Source organism: Lemur catta, chromosome 18 (assembly GCF_020740605.2).
Source record: "Lemur catta isolate mLemCat1 chromosome 18, mLemCat1.pri, whole genome shotgun sequence".
Lineage (NCBI taxonomy): Eukaryota > Metazoa > Chordata > Mammalia > Primates > Lemuridae > Lemur > Lemur catta.
In genome coordinates, this window is record NC_059145.1 from 35,895,092 (window position 1) to 35,917,303 (window position 22,212).

A 22,212-nucleotide genomic window follows, 5' to 3' on the forward strand; every position below is an offset into this window, starting at 1 on the left:
ACGGATGTTCCAAGACCTCAGTCGGCCTCGCCCAGGCCCACACCACCCAGGCTGTGCCCCACTCTGGCTGGCACCTGGCAACACACTGGCCTGCGCTGTGTCCAGCCGCTGCTGTAACGCTGGTCTCCTTGGCCTCCTCTGTGGCTCACTAGGGAAAGCAGGAACCTGACTACTGTGAACTGGTCCCTTCTGCATTTCCTGCTTCTTTTCCTGGGCAACAGTCTGGCACTCTCTCTCAGACCCGGCAGCCAAGAAGTTTGGTGGCATCAACACCCAAGAAGCATGAGGGCTGAGTGAGTTCAGAAGAAATGGCTGCGGGGGGTGGGGGGGGTGGTTCTGACTATAGAGCAATGGTACGGCCCTGCCCCCACACCCAGCCCCCAGAAAGACCCTTAGATGGGAAAGATATACACGATGGCACAGCCTGAGCCCACGGCCCCCGTAAGCAGCCCTCCACCCATGACTGTGCCAGCCCTGGGTCCCACCCAACAACCAACAGCAGCTCAGCAGAATCTGAGCCCGCACAGCTCGGAAGTGACATGGGTTTCTGCAAGACAGCGTGGGTCCACACCATGTCCTCCCCTAACAGAAACAGACCTCTTGTTTATTCGGGTTTTTATTTACAGTCCTCAAAGTGTCTTTACGCTCACTATCCACAGGCTGCTCATGGCCTCGGTGTAAAACAGGCAGGGCAAGGGTTTTCACGTCCCTTCCACAAAGGCCAACACTGAGGTTCAACAAGGCATCATCACTGGCCCCACATCATGTGCCGGGTCAACAGCACAACAGGGCCACCAACCAGGCTCTAAACCAAGTGTCTCTTCCCCTGGCCTGCCTGAGCCACAGCCTCCAGGCTCAGGAGGAAGAGATGTGTGAGCTGGACACTCACTGGTCAGGACTAGGGAGGGAGGGGACAGAAAGCCAGCTCTGCTTACCACTGCAGTCTGATTTTCTTCCAGAGAAAGGTGACAGCCCCCCTACTGCTCATCTCCCCACCTGGTGTCTCTCATTCCTCCTCAGGAAGCACCACTCCAGGGAGAGATTCCCTGCCCCAAACCCCGATGGACCCCCCCAGGGCCTGGGAGCAAGCCCCATGCTCCACAGAGGCCCCCAGCCCCGACATCCTGAGCTCTGGGACGCCTGGCTCGGCCAACACTCCCGGAGAGCGAGCAGCGGCCTGCAGCCAGCCGTCACACGCAGATGGAAAGGCTGAGCACACGGGACGGCCACAGACACAAGACGACACACAGGCTGCCCTGGGAAGTCTTGTTTCTCAAATGCCCCATAAAATAAATGAGCCACTGGAGATCATCTTGATTTAGACAGAGGATTTTTTTTCTTGGGTGGCAGTGCTATTTGTTTTAACCAGATCCACACGAATAAAAATGAGACAAACTGAACACTTTGATATTTATACACACATGCCAAAAAAACCCCAAACAAAACAGAACACACAACAACCTCTGATGAATAGCTCCAACAGAATCCCCAGGACTCAGATTTCTAGTAAAATAGAGACATCAGAATTTCACCAAAAAACAAAGGCTGTATTATGAAGGCAGAGAGAAGGGGGAAGTTGAAGAAGTAACCCACTGATTTTTATCGCTGTAGGCCAGCCTTCTTTAGAGCTAAATTACTTTCCCTACACAGACATAAAGGAAATGAAACAGAATGAAAAAGTGGTTTGGTTCAAAGAACATTTTTATGGTTAAATCTAATTTTTTGGAAAGCACATAGATTCAGTTTCTGCTCAAGGAAACTAGGTATTTTGTAAAAAAAAAAAAAAAAAAATCAACAGTAATGTGTGATTTCACAACAAAAAATTTTTTTAATCAGTGGTACTGGTTCAGCTCAAAGTTCATCAAAATCATGGTCTTTGTTCCAGTTTTCCTTCAACCATGAAAAGCCAGCGATGGCCAGAGGATGTTCTCTCTGCATGAGACAAACAGGCCAGGGTGGGGTGAGGGCTTGGGACTGCAGCACCCGCCCATGCCAAAGAGATGGGCTCCTTCCCAGGTGACGTCCCTGGAGGGAAGACAGCTGGCCTGGATGGCATTCTGCAGGGGAGGCTGGCCGCTGGGGGTGCTCGGGAACCACTGGGGGGCAAAAGGGAGGGGGGACAATGGAGGGCCCTTGTTTATACCCGAGGTATGTTGAGGGAAACGTCTCTGACAATCACACTTTAAATCATCAGCCCACATCATGGCTATTCCTTGGGGACTCAGGACTGAGATAAACCCATGGTGACTCCTTTTGTAAAAGGATTCCCTGGCTCCTAATTTTTCCTGTTTGCTAAAGTTTGGGTTGTTATGAAATTTTCGCAAAGTGATCTTCCCCTGTTTGTGTCCTTGGTGCTTTCCTTGACATAAAAGACTGAAGATGCTTTTAAAAGAAAATAGTTTCCATCTTTTGGGAGGACAAAACACTTTCAAAGTAGGTGTTTCCTGGCTTTTAATGACTAGGCTGAGTTGCCTGCCATGAATGCAAGAACTTAGCAGCTGGGCCACCCTGCCCGGATAGAGCCTCAGCAGCCGTTCACACACGGCACTCCCCATGAGCAGGGTGTCTGGTGTCTCCCCTGCCTCCTTGAACTCCATACTCCGGTCATGCTGGGGTCCACTCACTTCCCCCGAGGCAGGGGCTCTCTTTCTGCTCCAGGCCACTGTGTGTGCTATTCCCTGCGTAAGCCTCAACTGTTCTTCCAGATACCACCCTGCTCAGCTGGCCAAGGATATAAGGACATTTCTCTAATGTCCTTAGGGTCCCCTGGACTAGAATCCTGCTTTTGTAGAATTTATTTCACAGTCCTACAATTGGGTACTTAATATTTTCTTTTGCTCACCAGATGGTAAGCTCTGGGAGGGAGGGGTTGTGTCTGTCTTATCTTCATACACCAGTTACCTAACACAAACCCAGGCCGTTAGTAGTTTCTCCATAAGAATCGGCTAGATAAATTAATAAATACTTTTGTAAGCGTGGGTTTTACATTAATGATGATCAGAAATCAAAGACATGGACATTTGGGCTCTGCATGGAATATATTTGGACACAAGTGCTTGTGTAACTTCCATCACCAAAAATTATACCCATCGTGCCATTAAAAAACAAAAACAGAAAAAGTAGCAGTCCTGTAGAAGTCTAAAAAAAATACATACACACACACAAACACATATGCAGAAATAAAGTATCCCAGGCATCTGAGAATGAAATGCGCTTTCCCTTCACTACATCTCCTGGTTTGAGGATAGAACAGTTTCCTTCTCTTTGAAGGGTTGGTTTCCATGGCTACCAAAGACAGACTAAGACTTCTAGCAGAAAACTTCTCCCAGTGATGAGAATCCACGCAGGATGCATGCTAAAAGTTACAGACTTATCTCAACCTATTTTTATTTAAACATATTTTAACAGGTATTCTTCAAAAACATGGGCTCTCTTGCCTGACATCAGTCTCTCTGAATGAAATATATCACTTAATCAAACAAGCCAAACTGAAATCATCATATATTTTCATGACAGGCTTCAAATACTGCTACTTAGGAAGTCACTTAAGAAACACACTTTGCTAGACTTGATAGATTCCAGTTTTTAAAGAAAAAGAAGAATAATGTATACCTGAAGTCTGGCCGGGGAGTTTGGCAGAACCATTAAAAACAAACCTGTCTGAAGGCACCAGCACCCCCGGGGCATGTCCTACGTAGGCACCAACACAATTTGCTGTGTCCAGGGCCTGGCTATGCTGCCTAGAACGGACCAGTGGCTGGACGTGCTGTTCAAAGAGCTGCTGGGGGTTCCGTCTGCAGAGACCACGTGGACCCAACGAAGAGGCGGAGATTGAACCCCCCTTTAGGGTGTCCCCAAAGCAATATTTGTAGGAAATTCAGCCAAATCGCACTCACTGGCCATGTAAAAGGCAAGCCCCTGGTGAGCTGCGCCGAGAGGGGTAGGAGGAGTGCCCGTCGAAAGGCAGGGTGGGTGGGAAGCGCCTTCTCTGAGCTCTCAGAGTAGCCGAGGGAGACCAAGGGGAAGAGCTTCATGTCATGGCGGGAGGCTCGGGGACTGACGGATCCACCCTCCAGTACCACGGCCCCAAAGGACCACTTGAGCTGCAATGAGATTTGTCCACATGAAGATTTAAGAGGAAAAATAAATCAATTTCTCTGAAACCTCCATATTCCACGGTTCCACTCTGCTTCAGGTAATTAATTTCAGGAAGAAAAAAAAAACAGACGAAGCAAGAAGAATAGAGCAGCTCAGGATGTATCAGCACAGACACGGTCTGGTGGACGTGATCCCACAGAGGGTTCCCCCTCACCACACGCAGAAAGAGCTTCCAACTGATGAGAAAGGCAGCCTGCGCTCTGGAGACAGACGGATCTAGATTTCATTCCTAGCCTTACTACTTACTAGCTGTGTGACTTTGAGACCATTGATAAATCTCTCTGAGCCTTGATTCCGTTGTCTGTAAACTGAGGCAAAGAATACTTACTTCACCAAAGTACTAGAGGAGATCGAATGAAATAAACGGAATAAAGCACCCAGCCCAGTGCCCGGCATGTATCCTAGTTGCTGTGTTAACAATGATTACAAGCCATAAAGAAGAATCCCCTCACACAATCTACACCCCGGACTTGACAATCTAAATCCACAGACCTCTCCTCCTCATGTGAGGGCACAGGCCAGAACAAACTCCCACGTCCATGCCTTCATTTCCATGTCCACCTCTGCACCCCACCCTCTGTGGCAGCCCCAGCCCCAGGGCTCTCCTCCCTCCACTGTATCCCGGAGACATCAGCTCTACCTTCCCAGAGCAGCTCTCAACCATCCCCTTATTTCAAACACTTTGACAGCTCCAACGGCTTACAGGAAAAAGCCTCATCTCCCTCGGTGGGCATTCCCAACTGGGCCTCCGCTCTTCTGCCCTGGAGGCTTCACTGTCACACTCACTGGCTCCAACGGGCACGAGACATCAGGCCCCACTTGCCTCGCCATTTGCTAGGAGCTGGGAAGTCCTTTATTTACCATCCTTACAAGTCCTACCCATCTTTCAACGCCCAGCTTCCTCAAGGAGGCCCCCCCCCCATCTGTCAATGCCCCACTGCACTCCTAGGACATACTTCTAGGTGCAGGTTTGATGCTAGAACACACTTGACTATCGATAGCCCAAGAGGGGTGTATGGCTGGAATACACACAGGGCCCTGGGATTCCTTGGCATGTCTCTGTAGGCCTGTTCATAAGTAACAGCTGATGATTCAAGAACAGGTGGGCCCCGGGGGACAGCACACCTCTGGGCAGGTGTATGCCATCACCCACTTAATTAGAATCCTTCAGATGCAGCCGAAGTCTCCAGGACACAGAGGCTGAAAAGCCCCACGTGCTTGGAGGCTCTGAGGATGCCAGCAGACAACGTAAACCAAGATTGATTTAAAGCAGAATTTCATAAGAATGCCATTCAGAATGGATTAATATTTTATCCCTAAGTCCAAACCAAACTCTTCTGACAGTCAGACTTAAAGAAATCAGGTTAATGCTCCAACTGCCTCTGCCCATCCTGGGGAGGTGTGGGGCCCTGGAGAGAAATGCTGGCAAGTGAGCATCCAGAACTTTCCCAACTCCCAGAAACCACCTCCCAGGAGACCACGGCCAGGCCAGCGTAGGGCACCTCTCACATTTGGAAAGGTCCTTCGGTCCACAAAGTCCCTTCCTATCCATTCTCTGGCTCTTAGGGAAGCTCTGTGAGGAAAATCACGGAGCAGATGGGGCTAACTAATCTTAGGGATGAGAAAACCTCGGCTTGGAGAAGTTACATATATTGACCAAAGTCACATCTCTAGAAAGTACAGAACCAGGACCAAAGCCAGGACTTCTGCTCTCTGACTTTGAGCTCTTCCCACTGTAACACAGAGAAACCGACAACCACAGCAACCAGTAATCCCCTCGGACAAAGGGGCCACCGTGGGCCAGGGCAGCACACAGATCACAGCTGCCAGCACTGCCTTAGCCCCAGCTGGGCGGACACTGAGACCATACCGCCAAAGTAACCAGCCCCCCGGCTGTGTCTGCTGAGACTGAAGCTTCAGCCCCTCCCCATTCCCTCCGCAGTTGCTGCTCCATCGTGCCAAGCCCTCCCTTACCTCGACTGTTGAGAGGGATCCCACGTCCTCCTTGCCTTGTGTTCCCTGCAGCCCTTTCACACCTCGCCTACTGCAGGGCCTCCATGTGTCCCAGTTCTTCTCCACATCTAAGCCAATACTCCCTCATCCTGTGATGTAAAACCAAACAAAAATCCCTATCCTTTGAGGATGGTGCCAGTGGGCCTCGTGACCTCCCCTTCTGCTGTACCATCTTCTACTGAAGACTTTGACTCCCGGCTCCCAGCCTTCCTCTCCGTTCTAAGTTCTACCATCACCCTGGGGGACTCCAATAGCCCCAGCCAGCTCTGGCCAACTCCTGGCTTTTCAATTCCTTGACATATGAGTCTCCAATAACCACCTCTTTTGTGCTACTTCAGCTACCCGATCCTACTGTCACACCCTAAATTTTATCACCCCCATATCATGAGTTCAAGCCTTCTTCTCTTTGACCACAGCCTTCTCTCATGCCAGCTGATTTATTTAACTATTCCCACTATAAACATTTGAACCTCTCTGAAACGTCCAGTCCAATGACACTTCCATTTTTTCCCAATCTGTTAGGCTTCTCTTTTCCTCATAATCCACCTTAGATTTCATGATCCATTATTATAGTGATGTCCTTGCTGATATCCTAAATTCTCCTCCATCTTTTTACTATACATACGTAGCTAGCAAAACCCTCCCAGCTAGTAAAGCTCTCCTTTTCCATATACAGCTAGCAAAAAGCTCAAATCCTCCCTTTCTCCATGCCAAGCATGGCCACAGGAAGTCATCCAATGCGATATGCCAACATCAGTGCAGACTCATCACCACCAGCTTCCAGGAGCAGCTCTGTGCTACCAATCATTGACATAGTTTCTCTGGTCCAATCGCTTCCTCGCTCTCCGCAATGACTATTTTGAGCCTCATCCTCTCTCCTCAAACATATGACTCTGCCACCTACACCTCCTCACCCTCAGCAGTTAACCCTGCCTCCTGCTTCGGAGAAACTAACTAGGATTTAGGCAGGAATACTCCCAGCTTTCCACTACAAAATCAAACTCACATCTGCCTCATCTTATCTTCCTTTCTTCTCACTACATAGAAAAGTATCTTCTCATAATACTGTCTTCCAACATCTCAACAAGTTGAGTTTTCCAATACATGATCATCATATGTTCTTCCATTTATTGAGGTCGTCCTTAATTTCCTTCAGCAGAGTTTTGTGTAGAAGAGGTCTTACATGTCCTTCCATGAGATTTAGTCTCAGGATCTTATTTTTTGATCTTCCCTGTCTCTACTTAACATTTTGAACATATGGAATATAATTATAATGACAGTTTTCATGTTCTCTGATAATTTTAACATCTGTGTAAGTTCTTAGTTGGCTTCAATTGATTTATTAAATCTTCTCATTATGGGTCATGTCTTCCTGCTTCTTTGCATGCCTGGTAACCTTGATTGAATGCCAGACATAAAGCTTTGTTTGGTGCTAGGTGCTAGATATTTGTGTATTCCTATAAATCTTCTTGTGCTTTGTTCTGGGATGAAGTTACTTGGATCAAACTGTTTGATTCCTTCAGGTCTTGCTTTAATGATCTGCTCGGCCAGTCTGGATCATTGTCCAGTCTAGGGCTAATTATTCCTCACCACCAAGGCAAAATCTTCCTGAGTACTCTACCCAGTGGCCCATCAATTATGAGTTTTTCCAGTCTGGCTGGAAAACACGTAACATTGGCTGGTGGGAACAGGCAATATTCCTGGCCCCATGTGAGTGCTGAACACTGCTATCTCTAATCTATTCTCATATTTTTTTTTGTCGCCTTAGGTAGTTTTCTTTCATACACATGCTAAAAGATACTCTGCTGAATACTTAGGAGACCCTCTCCTGTTCTCTGGAGTTCTTTCTGTGCAATTCATTCCTCTGTATCACTCTGTTCTGCATACTCCAGCCACCCTGGTCTCTGCAGACACTTAGCTTCATCTCTTCAGCCTTCGGAGACCACAGGGCTCCACCTAGGTTTTCCCTCCTTGCACCATGGCCCAGGAACGCTTGCAAGCCAGTAAGCTGGGGCAATCATGGAGCTCATTTCATTAATTTCCTGTATCTCATGGACCACTGTCCTTCATTGGCTGATAGCCAGTGTCTTGAAAACCATTGTTCTATAGACTGTCTCTTTTTGGTTTTATTGTTTCAGGCAGGAGGATAAATCCAGTCCTATTATTCCATCTGACCAAAAGCAGAAGTCTCTTTTAATTTTATTTTAATGGTATTTTAAAACCACCTTTATCAAGATACAAGTCACAATAAAATGTACATAATTTAAGTGTACAGTTTGGCTAATGTTGACACCTATGTAAAGAAGACCCCAATCAAGATATAGAACATTTACATAACAGCCCCCGCAAGTTGTCTCATTCCCCTTCCTAGTCAACCCCACCTTCTACTCCAGAAAATCAATGATCTCATTTCTATCAGTATGGATTAGTTATATCTGTTCTAGAACTTCATATGTTATCTTTTGTATCTGGCTCTTGTTTTTGAGCCAGACACAATAACTGATAATATGGTATTAGTACTTCATTCTTTTTTACACTTGAATAGTATTTCAATGTGTGAATATATCTTAATCTATTTACCTACTAGACATTTGAGTTTTTTTCTAGTTTGGAGCTACTATGATAAGGCTGTATGAATGTTCATGTACAAGTCATTTTGTGGATATAGGTTTTCATTTCTCATGGGTAAATACCTGGAAATGGAAAGTTGGGCCATATACTAAGTATATGTTTAACTTTATGAGAAATTGATGAACGTTTCCAAAGTGGTGGTACCACTTTATGTTTCTATGAGCAATGTATGAGCATATCAGTTGCTCCACATTCTTGCTGACATTTAGTATTGTCAGTCTTTTTGATTTTAGCTACTCTACTACATATATAATATCTTCCCTGATGACTAACAATATTGAACATCTTCACATGTACTTACTTATTAGCTATTGGTATATATTCTCTTGTAAAGTATCTGTTTAAGTCTCATGCCAATTTTTAATTGGGTCTTTAATCTTATTACCTCATTGTTAAGAATTCTTCACATATTTCAGATACAAGCTTTCTCAGCTATATGCCTTGTATTTTCTCCTAGTGTATGCTTTTCCTTTCAATTTCTAATTTCTGAAGAACAGAAATCTATTTAGAAAACATTTATGCATTTAGCTTTCCAATTAAATCTATGGTCTATTTCAAGTTGACGTTTGTGTCTGGTGTGACCTAAGGGTTAAGGTTCACTTTTCACACGTATTCAGTTTTTCCAGAATTGTTTTACTGAAAAGACTGTCCTTTCTTGATTGAATTATTTAGAACCTTTATCAAAGAGCAATTGACCATATATATGTATTTCTGGAGTCTCTGTTCCTTTCAGTTGTTCTAGGTATCTATCTTTACGCCAAATGATACTGTATTTACTATAGCTTCATGGTAAGTCTCAAAATCAGGTAGTGCAAGTTTTCCAATTTTGTTCTTTGTCAAGACTATTTTGGTTATTATAGGTCCTTTGCAATTCTACATTAGTTTTTAGAATCAGCTTGTCAGTTTCTTTAAAAAAAAAAGGGGGGGGCTATTAAGATTTATAATGGGACAACACTGAATGCATAAATTCAAGGAAAATGGGCATCTTAACAATATTGAGTCTTCCAGTTCATGAACATGGTATATCTTCATTTATTCAGATCATCTTTGATTTTACTAGTCACTGTTTTGTAGTTCTCAGCATAGAGGTCTTCCATATCTTTTTTTATACTTATTCCTAAGTATTTTAATACATAGATACTATTATAAATGATTTTTATAAAACTCTCTTTTCCACATGTTTGCAGTTTGTATACAGGAATAAAATTCATTTTTGTATACTGACCTTGTATCCTGTGACCTTGCTATAATCACTTATTAATTCTAGCAGGTTTTTGGTTGAATTATCAGGATTTTCTATATAGACAATCATGTCTATGAGTAGAAATGGTTTTTTTTTCTTTCAATATTTCTGCCTTTTATCCTTTTTTCTTGCCTCTAGTACTTTCGGTATAACATTGAATAAAAGAAGAGAAAAATGCTTACCTTGTTCCTAATCTTAGGAAGCAAGTGTTCAGTCTTCCACCATTAAGTATGATATCAGCTATAGTTTTGTAGATGATCTTTTTCAGGTTGAGGAAGTTCTTGTATATTCCTAATTTACTGAGAGTTACTATCATGAATGGCTATAGAATATTGGCAGTGGTGTTTTCTGCATTTGATATCATCATATAATTTTATCCTTCACTCTGTTAATATGGTAAATACACTGTTTGATTTTCCAATGGTGAACCAACTTTGTATTCCTGGTATAAATCCCACTTGGTCATGAGGTATTATAATTCCTTTTATACTGCTAGATTCTATTTGCTATTACTTGAGAATTTTGTGTCTATATTAATTAAAGATACTGTTCTTTTCTTATTGTGTCTTTGTCAAGTTTTGGTGTCAAGATTATTCTGGCTTCACGAGTTGGAGAATATTACCTCCAATTCTGTGTTCAGGAATGGCATAATTTCTTTCTAAATTGGCTAAAAGAATTCACTTTTGACCTCCTCTAGGCCTCCAGTTTCCTTTGAGAGAAGGTTTGTGATTTTGAATTCCATTTAAAAAGGCAAATATAGAACTCTTTAGATTTTTTATTTCTTCTTAGTAAGCTGTATTTTTCAAGAAATTTGCCCATTTATCCTAAGTTATTGAATTTGTTACAAAATTGCTTACCTATTCTCTTGTTATCATTTTAATGTCTGTAATATCTGTGGTGATGTCTCCTCTTTCATTTCTAATACTGATAATTTTCTCCTTTTCCTTTATTAATTAGTTTTGCGAGGAGTTTATCAATTTAATTAAGCTTTCCAGAGAGCTTGCTTTTGGCTTTGTTAACTTTATGCTTTGTGTTTTCTATTTTATTGACTTCTGTTATTCTTTTTTTCTACTTACCTTGGACTTATTTGCTCTTCTTTTTCTAGATTGTTAGATAGAAGTATAGATCACTCAATTTAAACCTTTCTTCCTTATTGATATAACTATAAATTTCCCTCTAAGCACTGCTTTAGATGGATCATGCATATTCTGAGATGTTGTGGGAATTTTTCATCATTCAGTTTAAAACATTTTCTAATTTTTATTGTAATATTTTTGAGTTATAGGTTATTTAGGGATGTGTTGTTTAATTTCCAAATATTTAGGGGGCTTTCTAGACAGATTGTTACTGATTTCTATTTTAAAACCATTGCAGTTAGAAAAAATATACTTTGTAACATTTCAATTTTTTGAGATTAAGACTTTTTTATGGACAAGATATGGACTACCTTGGTGAATGTGCCATGCGCTCCTGAAAAGAATGTGTATTCTACAGTTATTGAATGTAGTGCTTTGTGAATATCAATTAGGTCAAGCTGGTTGATAATTATTGACTTACCTAAATATAATTTAGATATTATCTATATTTGCTGTTTTTCATCTCTTTGTTCTATCAATTATTGAGAAGGGATTGTAAACATTTTCATCATTGTTTATGGATTTTTCAATTTCTCCACTTAATGTTAACAGCTTTTGTTTCATGTATTGTAAAGTCATTATTAGGTGCAAACACATTTAGGGTCCTTGTGTCTTCTTGATGAACTGACCCTGTTATGACTATGAAATTTCTCTGAGATGTCCCTATCTTTAGAAATGCTCCTGGTATTGCAGTCCATTTTGTGTGGTATCAATATAGTTACTCCATTCTTTTATATTTAATCTATGTCTTCATATCTATAGTACCTTGAACTTTTATTCAGCCTGACAACATCTTTTAACTGAAATGTTGTGCCCATTTTCATTTAATGCAATTATTGATACGGTTGGGTTTGTGTCTACCATCTCACTATTTGCTTTTTGTACATTATATTCTTTGTTCCTTTTTTTCCTCCCTTCCTGACTTATTTTGGATAACTGAATACTATTTTATTCCATTTTATCTCTTCTTTTAGCTTTTTCATGCCAACTTTTTAATTTTTTTAACCATTGCTTTAGAGATTATCATATGCATCCTTAAGTTACCGCAGTCTACCACAAATTCACATTATTATTTCACATACAGCATAAGAACTTTACCACAGTAAAGCTCCATTTAACTCTCTATCTTTTGTGCGATTGCTGTCCCATAGTTTGCTTTTACTTGATATAGTCTCCATAATATCTTATTATTTTTTACGTTAAATGATTATCTTTTAAAGAACTTTAGAAACGAGAAAAAAATCTTTTATCTTTACCTTCATGTTTGCCATTTTTGGTACTCCTTGTTTTTTATATGTATATTTAACATTTCCATCTTGTATTCACTTCTTTTAGCCTGAAAAACTTCTGTTAACATGCCTTATAGTGCAAATTTGTTGGTGACCAATTCTCTTGATTTCTATGTGAAATTTCTTTTACTTTACCTTATTTTGAAGACTATTTTTGCTTCATACAGAATTATAGTTTTTTTCTTTCAGCTCTTTAAAGATGTCATTCCATTGTCCTATGGCTTGCACTACTTCTGAAAATAAGTCAGTGAATATTCGTATTATTTTCTTCTAGTACGTAATGTACCATTTCCCATTTGGTTTCTTTTAATATAATCTCTTACTTTGGTAAGAGAATATTCTGTTACTTTAGTAATTGAATTTTCATGTGCTTAGGAGTGGTTCTCTTTGTGTTTATGCCAGTTGGAATTTGTTGGGCTTCTTGGATCTATAAATTTACAGTTTTCATAAAATTTGCAGCATTTTCAGCTATTATTTCTTTAAAAAATTGTTTTCTTCCCCAATCTCCCTCTTTTCTTCAGTGATTCCACTTTCATTTACATTAGATTAGTTATTATTGTTCTAGAGATCACTAAGCCTGTGCTGCCCAAGCTATTCTTTTTTCTTTTTCAGGTATTGTATTGTTTCTATTTCTCCACTGAGATTTACCATCTGTTCCTTTATTATATCCATCTTTTCCTTCAATTCCTTGTACAGGTTTATAGTGGCAACTTCAAAGTCTTTGACTGTTTATTGCAACATGTGTCATATATTTTGTTTCTATTGATTTTCCCCCCTTGATCATGGTTCCTGTTTTTCTGCTTCTTTTCATATCTTATTTTGGATCACGAGGGGAAAGAAACATTTCAAGAATGTCCGGATTTTGGTGTCTTCCTTTAATGGGTGTTGATTTTTGTTTTGGCACATGTTTAATTTACTGGCCATTTGGAAGCTTGTTTCCAAGCTTTTTAGGAGAGGTCTAGAGTAGCCTTACTCTAAGGGCTAAAATAGCCCACTCCAAGGCCTGGCTTTTCTGGAGTTTCAATTAAATGCCCAATGTATTTATCAAGGTCAATCCACTCCAGCTGATCAGAATCATGTGCCTCCCATCACTGTGAGACCTCCAGTAGCTTACATCTTCCTACAAGCTGGTCTCTGCCAGGCCTCAGTATCACCTGGGCACATAAGCAGCTTAGTATATGGTTAAAGATTTAAGAAAACCCCTACTCAGATTTCTGGAGCCCCTTCTCTGCACACCTCTTTCCAGTACCCTGCTCTGAAAATTCCAGCTGTCTTAGCAGCCTGAACTCTATTGTTTGTCTCCTCAGCAAACAGACTGTTGTCCTCTGCTGGGTTTTGCCTCCCTCTGCCATAATTCTAAAAGTGTTTCCAGGCAGAAAGCCAGGACAATTGTGGGGCTTACCTTCTCTTAGGGATCCCAATCTTATGCATCCTATTTCCATTTTCTGAAAATAGTTGCTTCATAATTTTTGTCCAGTCTTATACTTGTTTACAGTAAAAGGTCCGGTCTGGTACCGTTAGTAGATTGTGGCTGGAAGCGGATTACAATAGCCTTAAATTGGCCTTTCCACATCCATTCTTGTATCCACCAAGTCCATTCATATGACTGCAGCCACGGTGATTTTCATATGCAGATTTTTCCCAACATTTTATTAAGAAAAATTTCAAACATTCATAAAAGTAAAATTAACCCATATGCCTACCACCTAGATTCCATGATTAACATCTGCTACATTTTATCACCTATCTATGTATCCCTCTATCCATCCACCAATTCATCTTATCTTTTTGAAGCATTTTAAGGTAAGTTGAAGACATCAGAACACAGCATAATTTTTATAAAATGCAAATTTAAATCACATCACTTCCTCCTTAAAAGTCATCAGTGGATCCCCTTACCCTTCAGCTAATGACCAAACTCTGAGACATGGTCTAAAAGGTCAAGTGTGATCTGGCCTCTGCTAGACGGTCTCTCCTCTCCTTTTCTCTGCCCTCTCCTCTCAGCTTCCTGGATTCCTGCCACCCTGGCTTTGTCCGTTCCTCCAGTGTCCTCTGTTCCTTCCTACTGTGGGGCCTTCGCATGGGTTTTTGCTTTGACTGGAATCCTCTGCCCCAGCCTCTTTTCCCATTTTGCCTGGAAATGACCACTACTCTATCTTCACTTCTTCCAGGATGCTTTCCCCGCCCTCTGGACAGATGTCAGTTGTGCCCATTAAACACTCTCACAGCACCATGTACCTTTCTTTGAAAGCATTGATAAAAGTCTGTAATTATCATTTTTGCCTCCCCCATTACATATAAACTTCATGAAGGCAGAGACTGTTTCGTCTCACCATTGTAACCCCAAAGCCTAGTAAGGCACTTGGCAAATACATCTACCATGATATAGGCACTCAAAAAAATATTCATTAAATGAATGAACAAGTTCCTTCTTAAGAAGTCTAAGAGAGAGAGAAAAGAGGAAGTAGCAAAATGTTCTGCTTCTTATTTTTCTGGTACATCAAACCCAACTGCCTCCAGGCCAGCAATAGTTGCCCTACCCCAGAGAGCTGAGGAACAAAGTCATTCAGACAGCCCTCCAAAGACAGAAATCCACAATTCTGCAACGCTCTTACCGACAGCCAACATAAATTCTCGTAACACTGTGGATCCATATCTTCATTTGATTCTCAAATATATAGTTCTGAATATCAGAGTTTTGTTTTTTCAGAGAAAATCTCTTTCAAAAAATGATATCTTTAAGGGTTTAAAACCAACAACTCATTCTATGCCTCTCTATGTGTACTCATCTCATACACCGGGCAATAACAACAGCTCTCCTTTGCTTTGTGGGACCTATGAGTGCTGTCTTCATATGAGGAGGAAGACACTTGTGCCTTGGGTGCATATATTTGCTGAAATATCAAAATGAAATCCAGAAAAGGAGTAACTGTTGAACTTTCATAAAAAAGAGTTTCCTACACTAGACTTACTAGTCTTTGAATATAAAAGCTGTCCTGCAATACCAATATTTGATCTCTGTAAGCAATTTTACCAGCTGTAAAAGAATATTACAAAAAAAGAGAGGAAAAAAACTGGCACAGGTTGACAGTAGCATCTTAGAGGCAATCATCAATACGTTTCTCACAGAAGTCAATTATTAAACTCATAAACATCCTTTTCATTGGAAAAGTAATGGCAATTGTTAATGCCACCAACTGAATAGGGAACACAGGAAAATTACTGCTTTAATTTCAACTATTAAGGTATCAAGAGCTTTATACAGAGCTAGGTCTGTGACAAAAGCACTGTAATGAATTCCCTTCCCCTAGGATTTGGAATCAACAGATTCAACAGCCCGCCCTGAGACACGAATGCCCTCCCCCACCTCTCCCCTTCTCCTAAACTGCACGTCAACAAACCAGAGCGCAGGTGGAAGGAAGACTGCTGACACAGCAGCCTTCTAGTACAGAGCTCTCCATCAGAAAAATGGGTGTTCAGGAGGGCACATGTGGCTAGAGGTGCCTCCTGGGTCCTCAGAGGTCTTTGCTATGTGTTATAAAAAAGAACTTGGTAAGAAACAGATGATAGCCACAGCTGACAAGTGAGAGAGCTCTTTACTGAATCTGTCGCTAGTGCCTGGCTGCTGTCCACTGCTGTTGCCAGGGAAACAGACGTCAGCTTGATGGAAACAAGGATCAGCGAAAACTTTCACTTACCTCGTTTCCACTGATCCCGACAGCCATTTCTATGGAAACAGCAGCTGCGAGCCAGCGGCAGAGAGGTTACCACTCACTTGTTAATGTCAGGTGTGGCTACCAGCCTGTGCACTTCAGGTACCATGGTACCAACAGCACCAGGATCCAGCTGTCAGCTAGCCCAGACAGCCTGTTAACTCTGCAACAAAAAAGTTCAGTGTTCAAAAGTATATATAAATGTTTAGCTTGGTTTTTTTTTAATTAGAAAAAGGAAATTTAGCGTTCTTTCATTTAAAGCCAAATTGGGGCTTAATTTCTTGGTCTATCAAAGCCAAACCACGGGAGGTTACTGAATGACCCCGAGTTTTTCCAGCACCCTGACCTCAGCATTCAACCCCATGCACAGTACTTCAAAGTTCAAGAAAAGCGGCATCCAATGGTGTGGACAAACCTTCCAGATAGTAGCCTAGTCAAGCCAAAGAAAAATCTAGCTAAATGCAGGGAAGTATTTTGCTACAAGTGATCATTAACGATGTCTTGGGCATTCCGGCAGCTTGACCATCCCTAATTACACACGGGAAATCTTTTTTTCTTTTTATCATAAGAACTATTTACAAAGAGTCCTTCACTGTCTCTTTGTTTTTAGACTAGACTTCTGTGTGCCACATCAGCCATTTACCAAAAATTCTCTTGTTGGCCAAGATATGGAATTAACTCATTAACTCAGCACAGTTTTATTCTGTAACATGGTGGTAACAAGCCTCACTGACAGCCTCACTGACCTCGACAATAGCCTTTCCCGTTTTGTAAGCAATTCAACTACTCTCGTACGATGCTGATGTGTCAGAGGTGCATATATTGGAGGAAATTCTGTCATTCACTTTCTATCAGTAGACGCTGGTAAGGTGCTGAATGAGAGAAAACCTGAATTCCAGACATGAAAAATTTATAAGAATGCCTATTTCCAGAGGGTATGTCTCCACTTAGAAAATATTCACAAATGAAACCACCACCATCTACTGGTGTGTTTTGCCTCCTGGGTCACCATTCAAGTAGAAGAAATCAGAGATTGCCTGGCTTATAATGGTATGAATTTAAATGGACCAGGGCACAAACTATGATGCCCCGAACCTGATTCCATTCTGTAAAATTCTAATATAATCAGCCCACGGTCCCAACTAGCACCATCAACCACCTTCCCTCTCCACTGTCTGTCATAAACCTTTGTTTTAGGAAACAAAGGTTTCATAAATGTGTAAGAGTCATGCCCGAGTCTTTGTCGAGGGTCTAGGCCCTGGTATTTGATGTTCCAGAATGGGGTGTAGGAAGTGAGATCTAACAGATAAATTGGCTTGAAAATCACCCTTGCTCTTCTATACATCTTCACTTCACCCATGTTCCCTCAACACTTCTAAAGTTAAGATAAAGAGGCCTCTAGTAGTACAAAATAGAATGATTTAAAAAGGTACCTGTGACCTGGTATATCTAGAATTTATCAGGATACACAGAATATAAATTAATTCAGAGCTGAATAACTTTGAATTTATAGACGTGGACTGGGTTTATGTTCAATTTTATGTCATAAGCTCTGGTTTACTAACATTTATCACCTAAAAACATACAAGACTTTTTCATCAAAGGGTTTCAAATACTTTTCATAAGATGTTGGCAAAACCAAAGCTTTGAATTCATAAGTGAATTATAAATGGTTTTATTAATAATCTATTTTTTTAAAGCAGGCCCAGGAGGTCGTTTATTTAGTAATATCCTTTAATCATTGGCTGCTTATGTCATTACATATTTATGTAATAAAACATTTAAAAATATAGCTGACTTTCCACTAACGCAGACCTATCTTGGCCAATTATTATTAATTAATTTGAAAGGACTTAATTGATGAGATTGTTTTCTTGCATCAAATCCCATTTTCTATACCCTCACTGGAGCTTTCGTAATAACAATGACTGAGCACTGTACATTCTTTAGCTCACTGAATTCTCACTGGACTCCATAAGGTCAGTACTGTGATTAGCTCCATTTTACAGATGAAGAAAGCAAGGCTCAAAGAGGTAAGTAATTTGTCTCAAATCTCATAATCGGTAAAAGATAAAACAAAGATCCAAGTCTTGGTTGTCTGTTTCTAAAGCTAGTGTGTTCAACCACTATGTTACAGAAATCCCATTCCCCTCTATTTGTGCATAAAAACCACTGTTGAATATAACTTTAGCAATGACAATTTAGATCTGCGTAACACTGTTTATCTAACAAAGAACTTCCACACCCTCCACAGCCACCTCTTGGGTGACACTGAGTACAACCTTAATGTGTGTGTAAAGCACGGTCACTTGCTGGGAAATCCAGAAAATGCCACACTTCGGAACTTCCCAGAGCCCCCTCAACTGCTCCCACTTCACCCAGAAAGAGGAGTAGAGGAAGATCCATGGATTTGAAATAGGGATATGTTCAATGACTAAAATCCTCTCTATATTTTTAGAAGCCCTTCTGCAATCATTAGTTGATTAAAAACCACCCTGTGAGGGAGACAGCAAAACAGGATATCCCCAGTTGAGGGATGAGGAAACTGAGGCTCAGAGTGACTAAGTGCAGTCCCAGAGTGAGCATGGGACTCCGGCAAGACAGAACTCAGGTCTTCCAGCCCCCTTCCTGGGTGTCTGAGCCACACCTCGGGAGCCTAAGAGTCCTCCACCTTGGGGGCTTGGACAGGTATGGCTGGTGGCAGGTGGGTCCTGAAGTGGAGAAGCAGCACAGAGCCAGCCAGCCCACCACCTGCGACCCCCACGCTGCCCCGGGAACCTAGCAGCAATTCTAAAGATGAAAACCTCAAAGGGGGCAAGCAGTTAAATGAATGATTTTAAAAGTGAAAAATCTCCAAGCTTCTAAAAAGCCAGCGTGAGAAGATGAGAAATACATAATCTGTCTGAACTGTACACTTAAAGGAGACACCCTTTCCAGTTCGTGGTCACGATGGAACCATATCCTCAATGACAACTTAGCGTTAAACTGCAACACTAGTTACTGACACGCTCAGCTCCTCCCACAGAGCACTATCATCAGAGAGAAAAGTGCTCATCTCTGCTTACGCCTGGCTACGCAGGGCGTACAGTTCACAAACTTCATACTCACCTTGACGGGAAAAGTATCTGTTAGAAAACCAAAGATTTTTTCCAAAGCATCAGTCTTACAATGCTTTAAAAATGTATAAACACCCAATCAAATGTGCAGATTCAAGTTAGCTCGAGAATACAATAGGATGGCATGGCCACACGCAGAAAGGAGCGGAGGAGCACAGACAGGTGCAGGTGTTCCAGAACGGTCAACAGACTGAGGGACACACAGCGTCACCGGACAGTCCTTCATGAGAAGGCAATAACGTGGTCCTGACTGGAGTTGCTACAGGTGGAGCCTTTTAATTCAGGGCTTCTGGGATGCCACTTGTGTTGGTCTGATAGTCCCTCAGAGGCTATGCAACACAAGGGGTCTTTCCTTTAACATTTATGTCCATCTCGTGTCGCAATACCTCTAGTGTTCCCTAAAAGAATTGTGAAGAATCTTGAGATGAAAATTTAAAAATTTTTAATTTGCTTTAACAACAACAAAAATACAAATGGGAAAGTACAAGGGGGTGGCCGGGCAGAGAAGCAGGGGAAATTGTTGGGGAGGTGGAGGCCTGCCAACCCTCATCAGTTTCCCCGTGGGAGACCCCTCACCTTCCCCGTGCAGCTCTCAGAGCCCCCTGGTCCACACCTCTGCTCTAGCATTTGCCGTACTGCGCTGCTTAAGCACGGTCTACCCCACGAGACAATGATCGCCTGAGCACAGACATCTTGGCACCGTGGGCCCTGGCCCAGAGCCGGGCCCTCCACAGGAGCTCGGGAAACGCTGGCCCAGCCGGCGGGCCTGGCTGAGGGGCTCTGCCTTGCAGACGAGGTTCCTACTCCACGCAAAGCACCTCCAGCATCTCCTGCCCAAGTGGCCTCATGGGTGGGGGGGTGGCAGCATGCAGCCCCTGGGACTTTGAACACAGCGAGACCTGACAGCCGAAATCTCTGGGAAGCCCTGGGTTTTCTTTTAAACATTCATGTGTCATTTGCATTCTCCTTCATCTCAGCTTTGTTTTGATGAAAAAAAATAATGTTTTTAAAAAACTTATTATTTTCCCCAAAAATATATTTCAGTAAGTTGGCTGTTCCACGAGGGCGTGTGCCTTTTTTATCCTCCCGCTTTGGGTGCCTCCCACAGAGCTGCACGTCTAACCCCACCGTTATCCTGGGAAGCCCCTCCTCCCATCTCTCCCTTTTCTCTTTTTTTAAGCACCTCATGCTTTGGCTCCTAGCTCTGCTTCATCATCCCGGGGCAATGGTTCCCGCCTGGGGAAGCTAAAAGATAAGGCATGTCACTGGCACTGTTAAAATTAGTGGTTTCCATGGCCTCCATCAGTTTAGTTGGGTTTAGGAGACATGAGGCGCCAGGGAATTCACAACAGGATGGCTGCTAACCTTGTATGGGAAGTTCCTGTGGCAGAAATCAGAAACAGTGTTGCTTCTCCAGGAATAAACGCCACCCTCTCAATCCCAACCCTAACCTAAGGCCGCCGAGAGCCATTTCTCGGTGGGGGTTTCATAGGACGGTGTGTGTCCACAGTGGGAAACTGAGCGCAGTCGACTCAGGAGGATTTACAACGTGACCCCTGGGACACAGGCAGGGCACAGCTGAGGGAGATAAAGAAGGAAGCCAAGATGGATAGCCAGGCTCTGCTTCTGCTCTGGCAAAGGCCGTGTTTCCAAAAATGGGATAAAGGTCTTTTCACTAACTCGGCATACATGAAGACATCACTTCCCTGAGATACAGCCTTGAAAAGAGCAAGATAAAGTGAGTGAGGAGCGGATTAACTTCCTTGGAATCAAATCCATCAACACCACCTCCTGAGGATGTCTGGGCTCAGTGTGGTGACAAAGGCTCCTCTGGGGGACACCGGCATCTGCTGGGCCTCCGGGTGCTCTGCTGCTCCCCCACCCCCGCTGGGGTTGTATGAAGAAGCTGCCTGTGAGACAGCCCGGAGAGCCGCAGCTCCCTCCCCTGGGGCACCCTGCTTTCCGGGGGACGGTGAGGACGCAGAGCTGCAGGGCTCTGGGACAGCTCTCTCCACCGACACAGGGCACAGCCTGCCACACGAGGAGTCCCCTTTCCTAGCCGGTCTCTGCCCAACCCTCTTTACAGAGAGTCCGTCCATAGAGATGGGGTGATAAACAAAATGGATCTCAAAAACAGTGACTCAATGACAAGGATGATAAGGCCATGGGAAACGTATACGTAGAAGTTGACCATCATTCTGCATTAAAGGAAGATTCTACCAGTTATGATTAAAATTGAAATTAGAAAGACAAGTCTCACTGTGATAGCACTAGAAAACCAAGCTAATAAAGTAAGATTTTGAAACCGTTCAGGACTTATGAGCTAATCTAGCCTTATTTGTCTTTCACAGTAAAATCTGAAACACCACTGGAAGTATCTGACGCACAGTGGTGACTTAAGAGGGCCAGGCTGTGTACTGTACTAATAGAAACAAGACCACGGGAGACCAAGACCCTTTCCTGGGCTAGACAAGGCTGGGAATCCTTGTACACACTTGTAATCCACCTCTACACATTCACATACTAACACAACTGGCTTCAGGGAAACGTGTTCATTAAATTAATAGTGTTTGGCAAGCATCAGAAACACAGAATCTCACAGACAGAGACAGGCAGAAAGAATCACAGTTCAATCCAGAAGCAACACACTGAGGGGACGTCAGAGTCCAAACGCATGCAGAGCAGCTGTCAGGGAGCAGCTGGGAGACACGCAGAGTCGCCTTACACGTGGCAGCAGGAGAATGTGCAACACGAATCCAACTGCTTACCCACTAAGGACACCAAGAACCAGGTTAAGGACGAAAAATGAGCCAAGGATGATCAGACTAACAAAATACACCCATGGCCATTCCCATCCTATCGCATCATTTACCTGTAAAACGTAAGGAGATCAGTTATCAGTTATCCATTTAC

The 22,212-nt window shown here is 42.7% G+C and overlaps 1 protein-coding gene across 1 annotated transcript in view; it reads right to left on the minus strand.

Annotated features, from left to right (window-relative positions):
* The window catches only part of CACNA1D (calcium voltage-gated channel subunit alpha1 D), a 303,856-nt gene that overhangs the window by 111,507 nt on the left and 170,137 nt on the right, over nucleotides 1–22,212 (minus strand). The window contains exon 8 of the mRNA XM_045529982.1: nucleotides 22,068–22,171. Coding sequence (XP_045385938.1) covers nucleotides 22,068–22,171 — 104 coding nt within the window. The remainder of the gene's footprint in view (nucleotides 1–22,067; nucleotides 22,172–22,212) is intronic.